Source organism: Budorcas taxicolor, chromosome 11 (assembly GCF_023091745.1).
Source record: "Budorcas taxicolor isolate Tak-1 chromosome 11, Takin1.1, whole genome shotgun sequence".
NCBI classification, from domain to species: Eukaryota; Metazoa; Chordata; class Mammalia; order Artiodactyla; family Bovidae; genus Budorcas; species Budorcas taxicolor.
The window spans coordinates 22,580,127-22,601,596 of NC_068920.1; the positions used below are offsets into that span (position 1 = coordinate 22,580,127).

The window sequence follows — 21,470 nt, forward strand, 5'->3', positions numbered from 1 at the left end:
TTCCAGAAGACCCAGCTGGAATAACTCTTCCTCTTTGATGTTTCCTTTTGGACTCAGGTGTTGGTTTTTGCTTCCCCCGTGTCCCATCCATGCCTGTACTATTGCACAGAATGCACTTGTATTGCACTGATTACTTTTTAACTTGCTTAAACCATTTTGTAAACAGCAAGCTCCAGGAGGGGCTTATTTTTCTTGAACACAGTGCTGTCATATAATAGCTATACAAGATATGTGTGTGCCGGTTTGACTCGAATTGAATTGAACTGAATTGAAACAGTTTTGGAGAAAGATTAGTTAACAGAGAATCTTAAAAGTAAGGCTGAAGAGTTGGGTTTGATTTAATCTATAATATAGAGGTTGAAGCATATATCCCTTTGGTATATGAGGAAGCTTCTAGAAGATGGATAAAAAGAAAGCACTACCATTCTTTCAACTCGGTTCACCAGAGATTGGAGTTGGCAGCTCTGGGAAGGCTACTGATGGACAGTATTGGAAGGTGCTGAACATTGCCCATTTAAGAACCTGCCAGAGGGCAAAAATCATTTTATGTAGTACAGGCTGTAGATTCCTGATTAAGACAGACCAATGGGTGGATGACCCATGTTAAAATATTTTCAGTAAGTTTCTTTGATCTCCTATAACTCCAATCTTATGCCTAGAAGCTGCAATGACAATATATGTACCATTTTTTTACAACACTGTCATAGTGATTGTCCTATTTTTCCCAATAATGTGTTTTATTCATTTTTGGAACATAATATAAACAAAGAGAATCATACTTTGATGATGACCTAATGAACAAGATGTTTTTAAAATGGTAGATCTGGTTGCATTAGACCAAGTATTATCTACCACACACAAGTACAAGTGTTAGTCGCTCAGTCGTGTCCAACTCTTTGTAGCCCCATGGACTGTAGCTATCCAGGCTTCACTGTCCACAGAATTCTCCAGGCAAGAATACTGGAGTGGGTCACCGTTCCCTTCTCCAGGAGATCTTCCCAATCAAGGGATCAAATCCAGGTCTCCTGCATTGCAGGCAGATTCTTTACCATCTGAGCCACCAGAGAATTATCTAAGACTTTTAATAAATTTTTAAATTATCCGGTCAAACAGTTGTCTTTTAAGAAAAAATATTTTATGAAAGATTATAATATCATTTAATTCTATTTAAGAGAAAATTGTTTACCTGTATTCCCTCCCCAAGGGGTGGTTTTTTCAAACTGAACTGTTTTTATATACAATTACTAATGTTGATAAAGTTCAAAGTTAACTCAGTCTCTTTTCCTTTAATTCTGCATCTTTAATTCCTTTAGTGCTTTGTTGCATATGTTTTGCTAGTAGAAAAGTGTGCTAGTTTAATTATTCTACATACAAGTGAGCTTTCATGCTGTTTGTCTCCCTTCCACACACTTATTTTCCACCACAGGTACACAGCTCACTGACATCATGAACCATCCAACAACCAATGACAGCTGTGTGAGTTCTACAAAAATGTCTCCAAAATTCCTCCTCAGGGGCAAAATAATGCAACTGTTTCTTGAACATTGTATCTGTTCTTAGGAACCATGACCTAGATATAAAAAGATGGGAAAGCTATTTTTCTCAGCAAAGGCAGATTTGCTGTTTTGAATTCCTACTCAATGTTCAGTTCCAAGATGTGAAGCCAACTACTGTTTACTTGGTGTCTCTCCTCTAAGTAGTTAAAATACATTTAATTGAGCTTTTTCTGTAGGTATTCTGGGATTATTTTGTGTTCACTTTAAAAGAAAGGGAGGGGGCTTCCCTGGTGGTCCGGTATCTAAGACTCAGTACTTACAATGCAGGAAGCCCCAGGTTCCATCCCTGGTCAGGAAACCAGATCCCACATGCTACAACTAAGAGTCGGCATACCACAACTAAAGATCCTGCATGATGCAGCGAAGACCCAGCACAGTCAAATAAATAAATAAAAATAAATATTTTAAAATAATAAAAGAAAAGAAAGGGAAATACTAAAATCCCGCCACCAGTGAGGTCTAGCCGTAACTTATGCCATGAATAGAACAGACTATTAGCAAAGTCTCGCATTATTACCTGCTCCAAGAAAGAATGCGGCAGAGGAATATATATCAATATTTATTGGGACACGTTTTTTAAATAGTAAATAAACGAATAAATAAATTCTGTTTCATATTTCTCTATAAAGGATAATGATGAGCTAAAGCGAGAATCTGGTCTCTCTGGCCTCTTCCTAATCATTTTATCTATTACAAGCTCATTTCAATAATGGCACAGACACGGATGGACCTTGGTGTCTATTATGCACAAGTGTACTGCCCCCTATTGTTTACTTACTGCTTTTCTCCTGGGACTTTCAAAGCAGCAAATCCTTACTCCATCCCTCTAAGTCCCTCCTCTTGGCCAGTGGAGAAGCTGAGGCTACTGATTGAGCCATAGGATTTTAAGAGCAAATACAGGGTGCCTGCTGGGAATTCGTGCTCCCTGCTCTGGAAGTGAATGCATCTAATCCTGTTACATTGTGTATTTTCTTGCGAAGGAAACAATGAAGAGGAAAAAAATGCTAGGCCATCCTGAAAACAGAGTTATGAAGCATCTTATCTTCTCCACCCAGTGTGCATTTGCCCCAAGGCAGCGGCTAATCTGGGATCATTGAGACCGAAGAGGTCACAACTGAGGTGAAACAGAGATGAGAAACCAGAACATAGCTTTAGTTTTTGCAAAAGAAAAAAGTATTTCAAATAGTCAGGCTGAGTCTCCTCCTCAGAGCCTCAAAAACCCACGTCACAACAGAACAGGTCATGAACCAGCAAGGAGTGGATGTGGTTTTAGCAGAGTCCACTTCCAGTAAGTGACTGAATATGTTAATGCATTACTATGACAGCTGATACATTAAAGCAATATATGTCTCATGACTGCTTTGGACAGTGTCTCACCAGCATTCCGTTAATGCTATGATCCCTGCCTGAGAGCAATTTGATACAGAGTTTAAAGGAAAGACAGAGAGAGAGAGACCATAAAATGCCAACCTATAGAAGTTAGAAAACAAACCCTGGTGGATTCATAGAAGGAACTCTTCTGAGATTTGAAAGTGAATTTTTAAAATTAATACTTTTAAACAGCTCTATGGAGATATAACTGGCAATCAATAGATACAGATATGTTATACAACTTAATGTTTCAATATACATCTGTGAAACTATTACCACCGTTAAGATAATTAACATATCCATCACTCTCATGCCCCTTCATGGCCCTTGGCTATACGATTTTATCTATCTTGGATAGGTGCCTAACGGGAATGGCTGGGTCAAATGGCATGTGTACATTTTACTTTGTAAGAACTTACAAAATTGTTTTCCAGAGTGATTTTTCTCCTTCTACATTCCCATCAGCAGTACAGAGAGTTACAGTTGTTCCACAACCTCACCCATATTCAGCATGTTCAATCTTATTAATTTTAGCAGTTATGACAAGTGTGTAGCAGTATCTCCTTATAGTTTCGAAGCACAGCCCAAATGATCAGTGACTTTGAGCATCTTCTCGGGTGCTCATTCATCATTTGTGTATTTTACTTAGTGGGTACCCTTGCCTGGAAAATCCCAGGGACAGAGGAGCCTGATATGCTACAGTCCTTGGGGTCACAAAGAGTCAGACACAACTGAACGACTTCACTCACTCACTAGTCTTATGGAGCCTTGTGTCAATTTTTTAACTGGGTTGTTTGTTTTCTTATTCATGAGTTTTGAGAGTTCTTTATATAATCTGGGTACACGTTCTTTATATATTTTGGATACAAGTCCTCTCTTGAAAAAATTCACAGATTCTTAACTTTCATATGGAAACGCAACAACTCCAGAATAGCCAAAGAACTCTTAAAAAGAGGAGCAAAGCTGAAGGATCAGCCGATCAGCACGACCTGATTTCAAGATTTATAAAGCTGTATAATCAAGACAGTGTGGTCACAGTGTAAAAACAGACAAATAGACCAGTAGATCAGGATTCAGAGGCCAGAAATAGACCCATCATACATGCAACCAACTTTTGACAAAGGTGCAAAGCCAATCCAACGGAAAGAGGATAGCCGTTTCAATGAAGAGTGCTAGAACAACTGGATATGCAGAGGCAAAAATATTAAGTTCAATCCATATCTTAAGCAACATACAAAAAGAACCTGAAAACAGATCACAGATAAAACATAAAACCAGCCCTGAGTGGGCCCAAAGCAAAATGAAAACATGGCCCCCGTTCAGAAATTACTGAGAATTTCAAAACAGCAATGGCAGAAGCATTAGCCCAAGCATGGGGCCCTCCTAAATCCGGGACCCTGTGTTACTGAACAGGTTGCAGGCCTGTGAAACCAACCCTACCTAAAAATTATCAAGCTTCTAGAAGAAAACATAGGAAAAAATCTATGTTACCCTGGCTTATGCAAAGATTCCTTAAATAGGCACAATACCAAAAGGATGATCCCTAAAAGAAGAAATTGATAAACTGAACATCATCAATATTAAAAACTTCTGTTCTCAAAAGATTAAGTGAACAAAAAGATAAGCCACAAACTAGGAGGAACTATTTATCAAAAATAATAAATTTGAACACTGTACACATCATGTGCCAATGTTCTAAAAACTTTATATAAATTCACATATATATATATAATAAATACCTTATAAAGTAGATACAGTTTTAGCTTCATCTCATATAAAAAAAGATACAAGAATTTAAGAATCTGGCTTAACGATATAAGACAATAAATCAAGGAGCCAAAGTACTGGAGTCCAGGCTGTCTGATTTTGAGGCCATGTTCTTGATGTCTTCCACAGTAAAAACAAATGACATTTCTGTCTTCTCATTTTCTGGCCTTAATTTATCTGAGGGGAGATTTTTTTTAAAAATCACCTACAACTTATTTCAACAGACTACCTTGAAAAATTCCCGAAGTGGGCATTGTTGATGGCCACGACTGCCCAACTATGTTCAGTATACAAAGTCCTCTTCCTATAAGCCTTTTCCAAGGCCAGGTAAACCCAGCGGTTATCAGTGTTTCCGGGACCGGTATCAGCAGTCCAAGGGTAGCACAAGTTAAGTTTATAAAGCTTAGTGCCAGATAAAGCAGCCTTGATTTGAACTGCCTCATTGCCCGATTTTCTCTTTTGCAGCAAGGGACATTCCTGCAGCAAAGTACAGCATGGTTTCCTATGCCCAGAAAGAATGCATGGGCCTCATTCAGTGACCACTTACATCCAGAGAAGGACCAAAGCATGGGAACACTCATGTTTATCTATGTGCCTGAGCCCACCCACTGCTTCACTGCAGGCCACGGAGAAAGAAGTATCAAGTCCTAAAAAGGCATTGGGGCTGAATAGCACAATATGCTTGGATACCCATGCTTCATGTAAACACAGGGCAATTGTGAGTTCTGAGAGCCTGGGTGTTGCAATTCAGCGAGGGTCTGATTAGCATCTAGACAGCAACCCCAGAAAGAGGTGCAGACCCCTTTGTCTGGAGGAAGGGGTGTATACATCATTCTGGTCAACAGGACTCCCCAGCAACTCTCCTCTGCATATTTCACCCCTGGTTCCCATTGAAGTATGTTTTGGGAGTCTCCAGCATTTTCACAGCAAAGGGCTTTTGGCTTGTCTGCCTTACTTTTTACAAGCGCGAGGGCAGCAGTTTGAAGTGAAAGGGAAGAGTCCTGGGAAACTGAACTTCCGGCAGAAATAATATAGCTCGTGAGGTTGCTACAGAAGCTGGCAATTGCTGAGTAAACTCTGTTTTGAACTAGCGGTGTCCGGAGTCTTTCGAGACTTTAGCTTTGACGTCACGTAAGTGATTGTGCCTAAAAATCGAAAACAGACACTGCGTGAATCCTAGTACTCTCTGGTTTCCTGGGTCAAAAGGCTCAGGATGCATATCTCCCTCCTTTCCACAGTATAATGTTTTAGGTAGAACTGTGATTTTTTTTTTTTTAAACTGTCTTGCTGCCTTTCCACCTTCACAAAGAATATACAATGACTATTTCTGCCCCCTCTGTGGTAAGAGCTGGAGATAACATTTTTCCTGAGAGTTCTCGATCCTGTGGCCAGAGTACATTCCTTTAACTTACCCGTTAAGAGTCCAACAGTCACTCAGCCTCTCTGACTTAAGACAGTCACACACAGACCAACCCCAACAAAACCTAAAACTTCGGTATTTGGCACCTGCCACACCCAGGGCATGGCTTTCAGGAGATTTCACCAGGTTCAAAAAGATGGATATGATTGTCCCTTAGTGTTACCTATTTGAAACTTAAATTTTAATTCTAATCAACCTAGGATATGAAAAGTTGTGACGTGTGAGGGTACCCTGGGCATATCAGCACACAAATTTTGTCAAACAGAAAAATCATAGGTTCTTAATTCAGGGGCAGTTTTTAAACTCTCGGAAAGAGAGAAAAAAGTCGGTGGAACAAAACATCTGTACGTAGATCCTTTTATTACTATTATCTGCTGATGTGATTGGCTCCAAGGGAATCACTTGCACCCAGAAGGGTTCCCTTGCCCATTTCTATCTAAAATGGCAATATTCACTCTGTGTTTATTTATATCAATTTAATCAGTTATACTTTCCTGATGGCTCGGATGGTAAAGAATCTGCCTGCAATGCAAGAGACCCTGGGTTCAATCCCCAGATTGGGAATATCCCCTGGAGGAGAGCATGGCAACCCACTCCAGTATTCTTGCCTGGGAAATCCCATGGACAGGAGTCTGGAGGGCTACAGTCCCTGGGGTCATAAAGAGTCAGACACCATTGAGTGGCTAACACTTTCAAGCATTTATAAAACTATGCCTGTATTTAGAAGCGAATCTTCTTTTGGGTTTTCTAATTCTGCTTTTCTGGATAACTGCATGCTGACCATCTAGGTGTGCACATTAAGAATCAATAAGAATGTCACTCACTTCCAAACATCAGAGATCTTAATATATAAGGATTTAGGGGCAAGGAAGGTTGTTGCCTCTCCCTGTGAAACCAGCATTAAACAGTCACTCCTCACTTCATCAGGAAAAAGGAATGTACTCTGGAGAAACAGCAATGCCGTAGTCATAAAGTACACACGTGGCTAAACAAAATTCCCGCCCAATTCAGGTATTTCAGTTCTGGGAAGGAAGGGAGGGTTTCCTTACAGAGGGTAGACAGGAAGAAATGAGGTCCATGTCCCTTTCTTTCAATTATCTATAAAAATGAAGGCGCTTATTTATATAAGGTATATAAATTAAGAAAATTCTAGAGCTAATTCATCTAGCTTGTCTAAAGGTGGGAGGTTTGCAGACTAAAGGCGCACAGAACTCATGTCCCCACTGACAGGGTTTTCACGCTCATTTCTTATCTGAAGGGCTCAAGTTTTTCTTGCAGAGTACACACAAGGCCCTATCAAAGTTCACTGTGCAGTTTTGTTTTGAGCCGCTGAAGGACAGCTTTCCCATTAGAAATCTAACACAGGAACGTCTTTAATTAGCAGACTTTTCTGCAGGATGGGGCCCAAGCAGGACTACAGGGACTGAAGTGTGAATTTCAACACTTCGTTGCAAAAGGAGGAGACTGGACATTCTCAGTATCTTAATTGAAGCGGGGTACGATGACTCATACGTGAAGCAGTGCATTAATGGCCTACATTATGTTACAGGTATGAATTTTACATAAAACGGATTAATATTATATGTCATGGTGGAATTTTAAATACTCCGTGCCCATGCATTTTTAATATTTACGTGCTCTAATTTAATGTTCAAGGCAATTGCGTTTCTTGAGCCCACTTTTGCATCTAGATGGGTAAAAGAAAAACCCTACGACGTCTCGGTTTTATTTATACGTCCTTTCACCAAAAATGTGCATTCGGCCTTCTTTTCCATTTCCCCCTCCCCACCCGCCACCCCTCACCCCCCAAGCTTTAACGTTTTAAAAACAGGCACGGAAAGGCAACGCATTCCATTCCATCATTATGGTTTCAGCAGTTGGGCAAAGCTGAAGAAAGAAACGGGAGTGGGGAAACAGGAAAACGAACGTGCCTTCTAGAACAGCGTCCTTCTTAAGGCGCTGAAATCCAGGGATGGAGGGATGGGTGGTGGACGGTCCTCGGGCGCCAGGCTGTTAGCAGTGGCAGGAGAGCCTCGAGCAGGGCCCGGGCGCTCCCTCCACCGCCTAAGCCGGGGGGAGAGTGAATTCCAGCCGCACATTCCCGCAGCTCTTCGCAATTAACTTCTCCCTCTCTTTTCGCCTCCCTAGGGCACACACCAGCCTGGCCCGACTCCCACCCAGCTCTCGGTTCTCAAAGCCCCCACCCACGGCGTTGACGGAATGGAGTGCCCTTCCCATTGGCCCGAGCGTCATTCCCTGAGGTGGCACCGTCCGCCTGATTGGCTGGGCACTCCCGACCCCCCGCCCACCCCTCCACTCGGGTTGCCCGGCTCCCGCCCCCCGGCATCGCCGGGAGCCCCCGCCCTCGCCACCTCCCTCCGCGCACCCGCCCCCCAGAGCCCAGCCCGGACTCCGCTTTCGCTCGCGCGGCGACCCGGCCGGCGCGCTGGCCCCGCCCCCGGAGCGCGCGGCTTATAAATACAGCTGCGCGGCGGACCGGGCCGGAGCGGAGAGGAGGTGCGGTTGTGAGTCTGAGATAGGAGCTGGGGACACCTCGGGCCTGGGGGAGCGCGGCCGCGGCGGCCGGCTGGCTGTAGTCGGAGGTCCGAAGGGAGTGACTCGGGCGCCCGGTGGGCTGCTTTCTTTCCGGTGCCTTTGATTTTTTTTTTTTCTTGCCTTTTGGTCCCGGCCGAGTGTCGCCCGCTGTCGCCCAGAGCGATTCTCCGGTCAATTGTGGGGCGCGCGATCGCCTGGAGCTTTCCGGTGCCCCGAGCGCAGAGCAGGAGCGCGGGGCGCGAAGGAGAGGGGAGCGGAGCCGGCCGCCAACGAGGGGAGGGGGCCGGAGCTTGCCTGCCTCGCTCGCTCGCCCAAGCGGGTCCGCTCGCGCAGGGCGCAGGGCGCGCGCGATGAAGGCGGTGAGCCCGGTGCGCCCCTCGGGCCGCAAGGCGCCGTCGGGCTGCGGCGGCGGCGGCGGCGGCGAGCTGGCGCTGCGCTGCCTGGCCGAGCACGGCCACAGCCTGGGCGGTTCGGCGGCCGCGGCGGCGGCGGCGGCGGCCGCGCGCTGCAAGGCGGCCGAGGCGGCGGCCGACGAGCCGGCTCTGTGCCTGCAGTGCGATATGAACGACTGCTACAGCCGCCTGCGGAGGCTGGTGCCCACCATCCCGCCCAACAAGAAAGTCAGCAAAGTAGAGCTCCTGCAGCACGTTATCGACTACATCCTGGATCTGCAGCTGGCGCTGGAGACGCACCCGGCTCTGCTGAGGCAGCCGCCGCCGCCCGCGCCGCCGCACCTCCCGGCCGGGACCTGCCCGGCCGCGCCGCCGCGGACCCCGCTCACCACGCTCAACACCGACCCGGTGAGAGGCCCCGGGGCGGATGCCGCGGGGGTCCGCGGGGAGGGCGACGGCCGGGTGGAGGCACGCGGGCGCTCCCTTTCCCCGGGGCAGGGGCGGCGGAGAGTGACAGTTCGTCCTGCCGCTCCTCCCGGGGGCTGGGTGCAGCAAGCTTGGGGGCCGGCCGGGTGGGCGCGCGGGGCGGGGACCAGGGGCTGGGCGCCTTCTGGGCTGTCAAGTCCACGCGGTGCCCCCCGGGGAAGGGGCGTCTCCCCCTGGGGCTGCAGGTTGGGGTGGGGGCATGCGTCGGCGGGCCAGCCTGGCTTCCGGGAACCGATGAGGAAGACCGGGAGGAGCGCGGTGGGGGCGCCCGCTAACCTTTTCCTCGGTGTCGGTTGCTGTTCCAGGCCGGCGCGGTGAACAAGCAGGGCGACAGCATTCTCTGCCGCTGAGCCGCGCGTCCCAGGTGAGCGCGCGTTTCCCTTCTCGGGTGGCCGGTCACCAGAGACATCCCGTCCCCGGGGCCTTCCGGTGTCAGGCACAGTGGTGTTCTTTGCCATCTCCCCACCCTACCCCACCCCCCGCCCCAGCATTTCTGAGGGCAGATTCCCAAGGAAGATTCACCCCCCCCCCTCTCTCTCTCTCTCTCTCTCTCTCTCTCTCTCTCTCTCTCTCTCTCTCTCTCTCTCTCTCTCTCTCTCTCTCTCTCTCTCTCTCTCTCTCTCTCTCTCTCTCTGCCACCCATTTAGTAAGTGAACCCATACTTAGCTTCGAGAACTGGGGGACGGATCACCTCGTATCCCCGCCGCCCCCAGTGATCGGCCGGTCTCCCCGCCGAAGTGAGGGTACCCTCGTGGGCGTGGGGCCCGATGTCGCCCACCCCCTCCGCCCCGTGCAGTCTGACACCCACGAAAGAGGACACAGGCAGGGTCCCCGGAGTGGGTGCCCTGTGCTTCCCGGGGGCTCGCGACTGCCTGCATGGCGCCGGGCCGGGCGGCGGACTGCGGGTGTAGTCTGACCCGGTGGTTTGTTTTGGGTTGTTGATCAAGCATGTCTTGAGTTTGGTCGGTGGCGCCAGTTAGTCTGCAGCGGGAAGGTTCACACACCCCCTCTATTCATTCCTCTTCCACAGGTGTGCGGCCGCCTGAGCCCGAGCCAGGAGCCCTAGAGAGGGAGGGGGAGAGAGCAGAAGTTAGAGAAAAAGCCAACCGGAGGAAGGAAAAATAACAAAAAGATCAGCAAATCTTAGAAACGTTTCATTCGTCATTCCAAGAGAGAGGGAAGAAAAATAAAACTTTTCATCTTTGTTAAATTTTTTTTGCACGTTCATAAACATTCTACATACGTATTCTCTTTTGTCCCATTTATAACCGCTGTGAATTGTACATTTTTTGTGTCTTTTGGAGGTGCAGTTAAACTTTTAAGCTTAAGTGTGACAGGACTGATAAATAGAAGAATCAAGAGTAAATCCGACTGTTAGAAACCGACTTTGTGACCAAGGAGCTCAATTTTTGTTTTGAAGCTTTACTAATATACCAGAGCATTGTAGATATTTTTCTTTTTTTTGACATCTATTGTTTAAAATAGATGTTTATACGGAGGCAGGGAACTTTGTGTTCCCTGCAAGAATGTTACATATTGTATAGATAACTGAGTGACATTTCATACCATGTATATATAGAGATGCTCTATAAGTGTGAGAAAGTATATGCTTTAATAGACTACTGTAATTATAAGATATTTTTAATTAAATATTTTTTGTAAATATTATGTGTGTGTTTTTTTTTAATCTGTGGGAATATTTCTTTTGGAAAATTATTTTTCAGCTCAGTTGAAGAGCTCTTGATAATCTTGAATGTCTTTTCTGTTTGGTCTGGCTCTTAATTTGTTTTTGTTTTGCCTGGTGGCCGGTAGACTCGGAAGTAACAGTTATAGCTAGTGATCCTGCATGACTGCATGAGATGTTTAATCACAAAATAAACTTGTTCTGAGTCCATTCAAATGTGTTTTCTTTAACCTAGATCGAAATCTTTGTATTTGAAGCCTACATGTGAAAAATGCGCTTTATCAGTTTTTAAGTACAGGGTTTGATAGTGTAATATATAAAGAGTAAGTGTTTGTTTTTCCTTTTTTAACCGAGGTCAAGATGGATTCGGAATGATTTTGCTTACGGGATGGGGAAATGCTTGGATCCTGATGAGTTTATGAAATCTACTGTTTTATCAAAGTGGAAAAATGCTTATCCTTCATTTTACACTAAAGCTTAATGTCACTGAGTTTCATGTCTGTACAGATTATTTAAATCATAGAAATGAAAAATGTTCTCTGCTTGCTACCAAAGGACAAACTCTTGGCAATGAACACTTTCTGCTTTCCTTCCTCCAAAGAATATTAATAGGCAACAGTGGGAGAAAAAAAATATATAAGGCATAATGGCAAATCCTTCAAGCAGGAATAAAAGTCGATCTTCAAACATTAACTTAAGTAGACCAAAAATTCTGATGACCGCATCTAGATTATTTTTTTATAAAAATGATTTTCACTATAGCTATGTTAGTTAACCGCTAAACTACTGTCCAGTCTCTTGTGATGTGTAACTGTTACATGTGACTATTAAAGTAGATTTATCTGTCTTGTACCGTGATTTCTGGTCTCATTTCTTCAAAACCTTAACACTTATTTTTAAGACTTTCTTTTCTCTTGAAGGAAGGTAGTATATTCTGGGTTAGATAGGACTGTCAGGGCTTGTGAACATTATGCATTTAATGTGATCAGTGCTCTACACACCAGTTAGATGGAATTTTTAGAGTGAGAATTAAGTAGGATTTAATTGGGTGCTTTGTAAATAGTTAGTCAACTGTGTGTGTAACGTGGTCTGTTTGATTTTTAAAAGGAAAGGATTTGTTTCAGCTTATATAAGAATAAAAGTATTACAAACCCAAGGGACTTTTTATGAGGTCAAAGTCAAATATTTATATGAATATGAAATATGGCCTCTAGTAGTCAGTTGAAATGGCAATATCTCAACAGAAATGAACAAAGTTAATGCTGATAGATTCTAAAAAATGTAAGATTTTAAAAAATCTGTCCCCTGTCTCCTTCATGTTACCCCCTCAGCTTTGACATTTCACTGGTCTTAGGTATTTTTAGAATTTGATGTATTTGATGTTGAGACTTATAAAGTCAAAGGACCACTTGTTTAGATGAGGTTTATTTTTATTTTTGATGTTACTCATTCTTGTCACACATCGAGGAAAACACAAGAACACTGCTGGAATTCCAAGTCTGAAGAATTCTAACGATTGCCTTCTTTGTTATTAAGAAAGGGGACAATCCCTCCTTTTTATTTGGCAGCTTAATTTCAGTAGGAAGCAAGTCACATGTCCTCTGTTGGTTGGAGTTAGGCATTTGTCAGGCCTAACTACCATATCCTTAAGTTTTTAAGCAGAGCTTAAACTTATGCTGGGAGATTGTACATCTCAAAATGAATATTTTTGATTTTTGAAGATAAGTTGCTCCTTAATTAATTTCATATTTGGGGCATGAAGAACCACTAAAAGGGAAAAAAGTATTATGGATGTTACATTTGAGAGACTTGACATTTTCCCCTCAGCCACTCACACAGCACTGAATGTCTCTAAAGAAGCTAAGTCACTGTTCACTAAATTTATATGCAGTTGTATAAGATAATACATTTTATTAAATGTTGGCTGTGTCCTAACCAAATAAAAACATTTGTCATTTATCTATGTAGTTGTAATGATTCAGATAATTGGTTTCACAGAAAAATACTGACTTCTCTCATTTAGTTTGTCTGCCTTTAATTATAGGCACAACCAAAGAGTAAGAATCGTTTACACCTACAAAGGGAAAAAAAAACATCTCATGGTGAGATGTTTCTCATTGTGATTTTAAAATCCTGAACATCTCAAGACATTTCATGTTGAAGGAGAAAAAACTTTCATTTCAAAGAACTAATATACTTTGACATTGTATAAATCTTGAGTCTATTGTCAAGCTTTAACTGAATTTTTAGAACTTTAAAAAATTTTCACCCCATAATCTGTTGTATTAAATGCCTTCTATAATAATAAATCTTCACTGAGCAAAGGGTTCTGAAGTTTGTGGTTTTTAATTGACTTCTACTGAGTTATGCAATTTTTCATGATCAAGAATGGGTCTTTTGATGGATCACCTCAATTATTTACAGTGTTCCTTACCAGGTGATGAAAAATGTGGCTTGAAAATGGTGATATGAACGAAAAGGAAATCTAGTTTGAATGCTAGAGAAATCTTGTTTACTCTTTGGTATCTGCTAGGAGAGGGAGCAAGAATTCCAAAAAGCCAACAGAATGATCCTCAGGGAAACTAGAACCCTCTCTCTCTCTCTCTCACACACACACACACACACACACACACACACACAATAATGTTGACAAATTATTTCACAGTAGTGCAGAACCAAATAAAACTGGCTCTGTCTTTCTAGCTGACGCACTTTAATTATATATATGTTAATCAGCCCAGATAGCCCTTGGGTCTCTACTGGGCCAAGGACCAACCCCTCCAGGTTTCTGAAGAGGGAAAAGCTTCCCCTTGCTGCTTTGCAAGTCCAGGAAATTAATTTACTCACCTCAGAATTAATCTTAATAGGGTTGCCCTCAGTAGGTACTCTTCAGACCCAGATGGTTTCTTTCAATTACAACCCATGACATTTTGCTAAAATATTAATTATATTAATTAGAACCATTGCCCAAAAGGTTTTAAAATTGTAATTTTACTTCCAGTTCTACCTTGAGCAATGATACAATAGATACTTGAAAAGATAAAACTCTTACAAAAGGGAACTCATTTGTTCCAGAGAGATGAACTGCAGTCGTAGAAACTTAATTAAAAGTGCTTTTCAAATTTTTGATGAATTTTTTAAAAGTGTGTTTCTGTGTTCAAGTGCCTCCTTCATGATGATTTATATCCTGGCTATTATAAAAAATTTTGCTTAGGTGCTAAACTCGGGTCTGAACACATTGCCAAAGTTTTTTTATACTCACCGAAGCAAAGCAATTCGGTAGTCAGCTGCTGAAATTGACTCTGTCATTCATAAGTCTCCACAATAAATTCACACAAGGGATATGAAAAAGGGGCCATAAAAACTGAAGTTAATTTGAAAAGCCCCTTTGAGTCCTTAAAAGAGTAAACACATCAGTTTCTCGGGAAGAAGAACAAAATATGTTACCTGTATTCCACTGGCTAAATGTGATTGAAAAGGAACTTAAAATATTTAAATAAAGAGACCGAAGACAAATTTTCCATATGAATTCACTGAATCTGAATGTTTTTCCAATAGGAAATCTCATACTTTAGAAAGAGATTTCCTAAAATATTACCAAGGTATTGGCAAAATATGCAAATTCCTGTTGAAACAGGATACCATTATTTGCTTTAAATGACTGTTTCTCAATTCATGATGATAAAAAGTGCGTATTAGCACTTTTAGCATGCATATTAAATTCACATTCTAAAACTTCATCTTTCATTCCAATGTTTAATTTCCAAAAGAAGGTACTGCAGTCCTACAGTTGTTCTTCATGCAAATTCATGTATTTTAGAATGTTCCTTAAATATTTTCTTAAATATTTTAAGCATTTTTTTAAATATCTACTGCCCATTTCATAAACTTTAGCAGTCAACGGACAGACTGTAACTGTGTGTATGTGTGTGTTTATCTAAAAATAGTTAACCAACATACAGAAAAATAGGTTTGAAAAAGAAGTTTAACTCTAAAAAATAAGTAAATTGTTTTAACCTTCCTCCATTCTCCACTTTAATTCCTAAGACTGGCGATTTCCATGAAGATGTACCCTTCATTGTTTGGACTGCTGTGAGTTAGTCATGTCATGTTTAAGCATAAAGAATGATAGAAAATAAAGAGCAAGTAAATCAATTCTCATGTTTATCATCTCCTAGAATTTGGCTTAATCTCATAAGAAATCTGAAGAAAAAAAGAAAAGACCTGGGCGGCGGGGGGGAACTAACTTACATGGAAAACCTCAGAGAAAGCCAGAGAAAGAGATCTAAATTTGTAGACATAATTTTACACCTTACTTCAGCAATAAATCTAAATACTTTTGCACATGTTAAACCTGAGCTTGAGGCCATAATTTAAACAAAGTAGGCTCCTTAAAGGGCTTCCTTAGTGGCTCAGAGGTAGAGAATCTGCCTGCCAGTGCGGAAGACACAAGAGATGCTGGTTGGATCCCTGGGTCAGGAAGATCCTCTGAAGTAGGAAATGCAAACCTGCTCCACGATTCTGGCCTAGAAGAATTCCATGGACAGAGGAACTACAGTCCATGGGATAGCAAAGAGTCAGACACAACTGAGCACACACACAGGCTCCTTAAAATATTCGGCTATATGTGATTCTTCTTTGCATGTCCTACAGTGCTTTACCAGGGCCTGGTATAGTATTTGTTGCACTGAATTAAAGTTTTAGTCACTCAGTTGTGTCCAATTCTGTGCAAAACTACGGACTATAGCCAGGCTCCTCTGTCCATGGGATTCTCCAGGCAAGAATACTGGAGTGGGTTGCCGTGCCCTTCTCCAGGGGATCCTTCCAACCCAGGGATCCAACCCCTGGCCTCCTGCATTGCAGGCAGATTCTTTACCATCTGAGCCCCCAGGGAAGCCCATTAACAGAGGATCTGTCTTCCCAATGCTCTCAGTTACTCAGTTGCTGCTTCATCTACAGTGATTCACAGTTGAACTTGAGACCAGCATATCTACCTGCCTCTGGTCCTCTCTGCCACTGAAGTGCAGTAGAGTTGAAACAGCATTTAAGGTTTCTGCAAACATGTCCCTCTTTCTGGATTTCCTATTGCCTTGGTCAATTTGGGCTGCCATAAGAAAGTAGCATTGACTGGATGGATTAAACAATAAATGTCTATTTCTCCCTGGTCTGGAGGCTGGGAAGTCCAAGATAGGGAGCCAGCCAGTTCTGTTCCTAAAAGTCGCTGCTACTGCAGGATGAGCATAGCAATCCTCGTGCTTCCTTCAAGTCCCCACAGTCACACAGGGTGCTTGGCTTCCTCCTTGGAGCTGGACCATAAGATAAAAACAGAACCCAGGGCTAAGCAAGGTCCTCTTCCTGCCCCTGTGACCTGGATGGAAGGATCTTTCAACTCGCATTTCCATCAGTCCTTTCTCTTCTTTACTTCTGGCTGCCTTTAAGCATAGTCTATACTTCAGCTGCGGGCTTCTCTGGTGGCTCAGATGGTAAAGAATCCGCCTGCAATGCAGGAGACCCGGGTTGAATCCCTGGGTTGGGGAGATCCCCTGGAGAAGGGGATGGCTACCCACTCCAGTATTCTTGCCTGGAGAATTCCATGGACAGAGGAGCCTCAAGGACTATAGTCCATAGTGTCGCAAAGTGTATCAGACATGACTGAGCAACTAACACTTTTGCATGCTTCAGCTGCACCGAAGTTCTCCTCTGGTGGATACTAGCCAGTAGAGCAGGCTTCTCTCTCTAGTCCTGACACAGTATGATTGATTTCCCGAGAGTTAACAAAAGAGCAGGCTCAAGAAGGACACATATGCAACATGGAGGGTAGGAGTGGGAGAGGGGACCTGCCCTGCCAGCCAAACCAGCTAAGTCCACTTGCCCATCCGTGGGTAGGGCGGAACTAGCTACATCCAAAATGGTGCGCTTTTTTGTGCTTTCTTTCCGCTGCAAGTGGTGTTACCCCCGCCTGGATCCCATCACCCACACTCCCAGTCTAGGCTGTTGCTGACCTCCTTCCCATCCTGTAATACCCAACCATCACCTCTTCTGCAAGAATTATAAGATGCCTCTCGCCTTCATCCCCCAAAGAGCCAACACACCCCATGCTATAGTATAATTATTTTCACATGTCTGTGTTTCCTGTAGCTTCCTGACCCTCTAGGGATTCCAGACCACAAAGTACTAGAAGAACATTCCTGTAACTCTCCGTGCCAGCAAATCTAGCAAATTCCTTACAACTCAACAGTGCAGTTGAGAGATTTTCATTATCTCTGAAAGACTTTGGCTGCCTTAAATGTGGAAAACAGATAAGCTGTGTGCTCTTGAGAGTGAGGGAGTGTGTGGTCAGCCTTGGGCAGAGAGAATCAGAAGGAAGGGCTGAAGATAGGAGAGGCTGAACAGATGCTGGGTCTCCAAGAAACAAGAGACAATTCTGACCCAAGTTGGGATAAATAAACAAAGACACCTCAGTGCCAGATATGAAAACATGGAGCAATGACCACACACAGGTGTGGGATGTGATGGGTCTGGGGTGTAAGCAGGAAGATGGTGCAGTGGGGTTTCTAAGTGTGTCATAGGCTACTCTGTTTCCCAGGACGTGGGGTACATCAGCCACAAGAAATGCAGTGACTCCTCATGAGTCAGTTCTGAAAGAACACACCTGCTGCCCGAATAAGAATCCCTTTTCCAGATGGAAGCTTCATTACCTCTACTATGACCCAGGACCCTAGAAACAGAATCAGATAATTAGTAACCTGCCATATGTCTTATACGGAGAAGGCAATGGCAACCCACTCCAGTACTCTTGCCTGGAAAATCCCATGGACGGAGGAGCCTGGTAGGCTGCAGTCCATGGGGTCGTGAAAGTCGGACACGACTGAGCGACTTCACTTTCACTTTTCACTTTCATGCATTGGAGAAGGAAATGGCAATCGACTCCAGTGTTGTTGCCTGGAGAATCCCAGGGACGACGGAGCTGGTGGGCTGCCGTCTATGGGGTCCCACAGAGCTGGACACGACTGAAGCAACTTAGCAGCAGCATGTGTCCCGTTTTCCAGTGAAGGAGACAGAAGATAACCCAGAGGTGAATGGTGGAGTCAGATCTAGAACCTGGTTTTTTCCATCTCTAATCCAGGACCACGAACCTCAGTATGGATGGATTCTGTCCCAGTATACTCTTAGGGGGTTTCTTTCAGCTCATATTCTCATCTACAAATTGCCCCATGCTGTCTCCTAAAAAGATGGAGTCCAAATCCTAAGCAAGTAGTCATTAAATGCAGGACTGATCTGGTTGCCTTGTATTTCTTTCATGGTTGGTGGTTTAGCTGCTAAGTTGTATCCAGCTCTTGAGACCCTGTCGACTGTGGCCCGCCAGGCTCCCCCGTCCAGGGAATTCTCCAGGCAAGAATACTGGAGTGGGTGGCCATTCCCTTCTCCAGAGATCTTTCAATTGTTGTGTTCTGGCTGCCCTTTAAAAAGGAGAACAGAGGTAAAGTACTTTTATAACAAGAATCAAAGCTCTTTGACAAAGGAGCAAAGGCAATTCTGTGAAGCAGGGATAGTCTTTTCCATGAGTGATGCTGGGACAACTGGATGTCCACGTGCCAAAAAAAAAAAAAAATGAACTTAGTTTCAGAGCTTACACCTTTCACAAAGAATAACTCATAATGGGTCATAGACCTAAATGTAACGTGGAAAACTAGAAAGCTTCTGGAAGGAAACATAGTAAGAAATCTGTGTGACTTTCGGTTTGGTGATGAATTTTTAGATCCAACAACAGAAAGCATGAGACTTGAACCCTAGGTTGTGGTCATTCAGTCGCTAAGTCATATCCAACTCTTTTGACCCCATGGACTATAGCCTGCCAGGCTCCTCTGTTCATGGAATTCTCCAGGCAGAAAATACTGGAGTGGGTTGCCATTTCCTTCTCCCGGGGATCTGCCGCTTCCCAACCCAGGGATGAAACCTGGCTCTCCTACACTTTACCACTGAGCCACCAGGAAGCCCAAATCCTGTGTTATCCTCCAGCGTTTTATCCCTTGCATCCATTCAACAGAAGCAGCGTGGTGTGGGAGGGGTCATGGAGTATGTGGTCAAGGCAAAAGAAGTGGATGCTACTCAGAGCTCTACAACTAATTAGCTGTGTCCCCTCAGACAAGTAACTTTTCCATGTTCCAATAGCCTCATCTGTGAAATGAGAATTACCTATTATTGCATAGAGGTTTCTTGAAAGGTACAAAGAAAGTAACATATGTGAAAAATTTATAAGACAATGGTTATAATTTTGGTATATATAAAAAAAAATCTGAGGGACTTTCCCTGGTGGTCCAGTGGTGAAGAATCCACTTTCCAATGCAGAGGATGTGGGTTCCATCCCTGGACAGGGAACTAAGATTCCCACATGCTGGCAGGGCAACTAAGCCTGCCTGCCATACACTACACCTGAGAGAAGCCTGAGTGCAAGTGTGAAGATTCCACATGCCACCACTAACACCTGATGTAGCCAAAAAATAAAAAATACATCTGGAGAGAGTTTTCAGTTTTCGATTCCTGAGTTCCACCCTTCCGTCCCTCCCCTCCACCAAGACTGACTCATCAGGTATAGTGTCAGAACCAGGAATCTGCATGTCAGTGTTCCCCCAAGAATCTAAGGCAAGTCTCCCAGGAACCCCACTTCAAGAAACAGGACTGTAAGCCATAAAATGCCATATAGGTTTAGGCTGTTGTTGCTATGCCACGCATGGTGGGTTTCTCCTTCTTTTTATAGCACTTTCCAATTTTTCCTTCCATGGTGACTTAGATGATAAAGAATCTGCCTGCAATGCGGGAGACCCGGGTTTGATCCCTGGGTCGGGAAGATCCCCTGGGGAAGGGAATGGCAACCCACTCCAGTATTCTTGCCTAGAAAATTTCATGGACAGAGGAGCTTGGTGGGCTACAGTCCATGGGGGTCGAAAAGAGTCAGACATGACTGAGCAACTAACACTCTCACTTTCCAGGTGAAGTAAAAAAGCAGAGATTAATACAATATCATGTTTTACCCATCCCACTGAATCTTAAATTTTCTAAGGAAAGATACAAAAGAAAGAGATCAATTTCTACCCTCTTATACATCATTCCAAAATTTAGGTTCTCTTACCACATGTATGTATTGACTTAAAAAATGTCTGGAGAAGATGAGAATGCACAGGCAACAATGAGCAGTATCTCTTTAATGGTAAAGAGATTCTTCTGGATAAACAGATTTAGGAAAAAATGTTTCATTTCTCCTGGTACATTATATATCATTCTAAGAGACTAACTTTAACATGATGTAAAAAAAATACTGTCTAACTGGTCTTGCTCCAATCTGTTGTGTTAGACTTGGAACTGTCCTAATTCATGGCTAGCAAATGTTAAAATACCATACGCATGTAAAGTTGGGATACGATATAATTGTACCTTCATTTCACATAATAGATTTCTTCTTGCTAAAATTATATGATTTTTATGAATCATAAAAAGCAGTGGAGACCATGGCTTCCATTCTTCTAAAGCTGTGAATAAGAACTTTAAAAAAGGAAGCATTAGGAAGTCTGTGGAATTAGGTTTTGCACTCTGCCACTTACTGTGTGGCACTGGGCAAGGTACTTAACCTCTCTGAGCCGTATTAAAACTTTTTTTTATAATGGGATTACAATAGTTATCAGTAAGAGTCTTTATGACTCTTTATGAGGATCATGTTTGCAAAGCCCCTAACTTAGTGCCAGCCACATGAACTATTCAATACAAGCTAGTTTCTTTCTTCTAATCATTCGCACCTCTATTCATATTCTAAGACCTAAGAATGTGCTTGCCCTCCTCCCACATGAAAATGGGATTAACAAGCATGGAGGAGCAAGGGATGTGTGTGTATCTGGGTCCTCAGGATGCAGGGCAAGGATTTCAACAACGCATCAACCTTTCTGGGAAATCAAGATTTTAAACCTTCTAAACGCACAAACTATTTTCTGTGCCATTTCTTTTTCTCCAGAATAACCCGGAGGTACCTACATACAAAAGATATAAATGACCTACATGTTGATGGACAAAGAAGGATTTGAGGAAAGGTGGGAGTCTGAAGAGCAAGAAAGAACTGCCGTGGTAAGAAAGCAGAGAAAAACAGATGAAGGCTTACAGGAAATTAAAACGGTGGCCTAATAGCTGTTGATCTTGCTGTTAACATGATCAGCCGGAAGGCTTGTTTGCTTTGTGATCTACTTTCTGAT

At 43.5% G+C, this 21,470-nt stretch overlaps 1 protein-coding gene across 1 annotated transcript; it reads left to right on the forward strand.

Moving 5' to 3' along the window:
* Window positions 1-9,020: 9,020 nt before the first annotated feature.
* Window positions 9,021-9,898, forward strand: ID4 (inhibitor of DNA binding 4). Its single transcript, XM_052649691.1, has 2 exons — window positions 9,021-9,470; window positions 9,854-9,898. The coding sequence occupies exons 1-2, from the start codon at window positions 9,021-9,023 to the stop codon at window positions 9,896-9,898; spliced, it is 495 nt and encodes a 164-aa protein (XP_052505651.1).
* The last annotated feature ends 11,572 nt before the right edge of the window (window positions 9,899-21,470 follow it).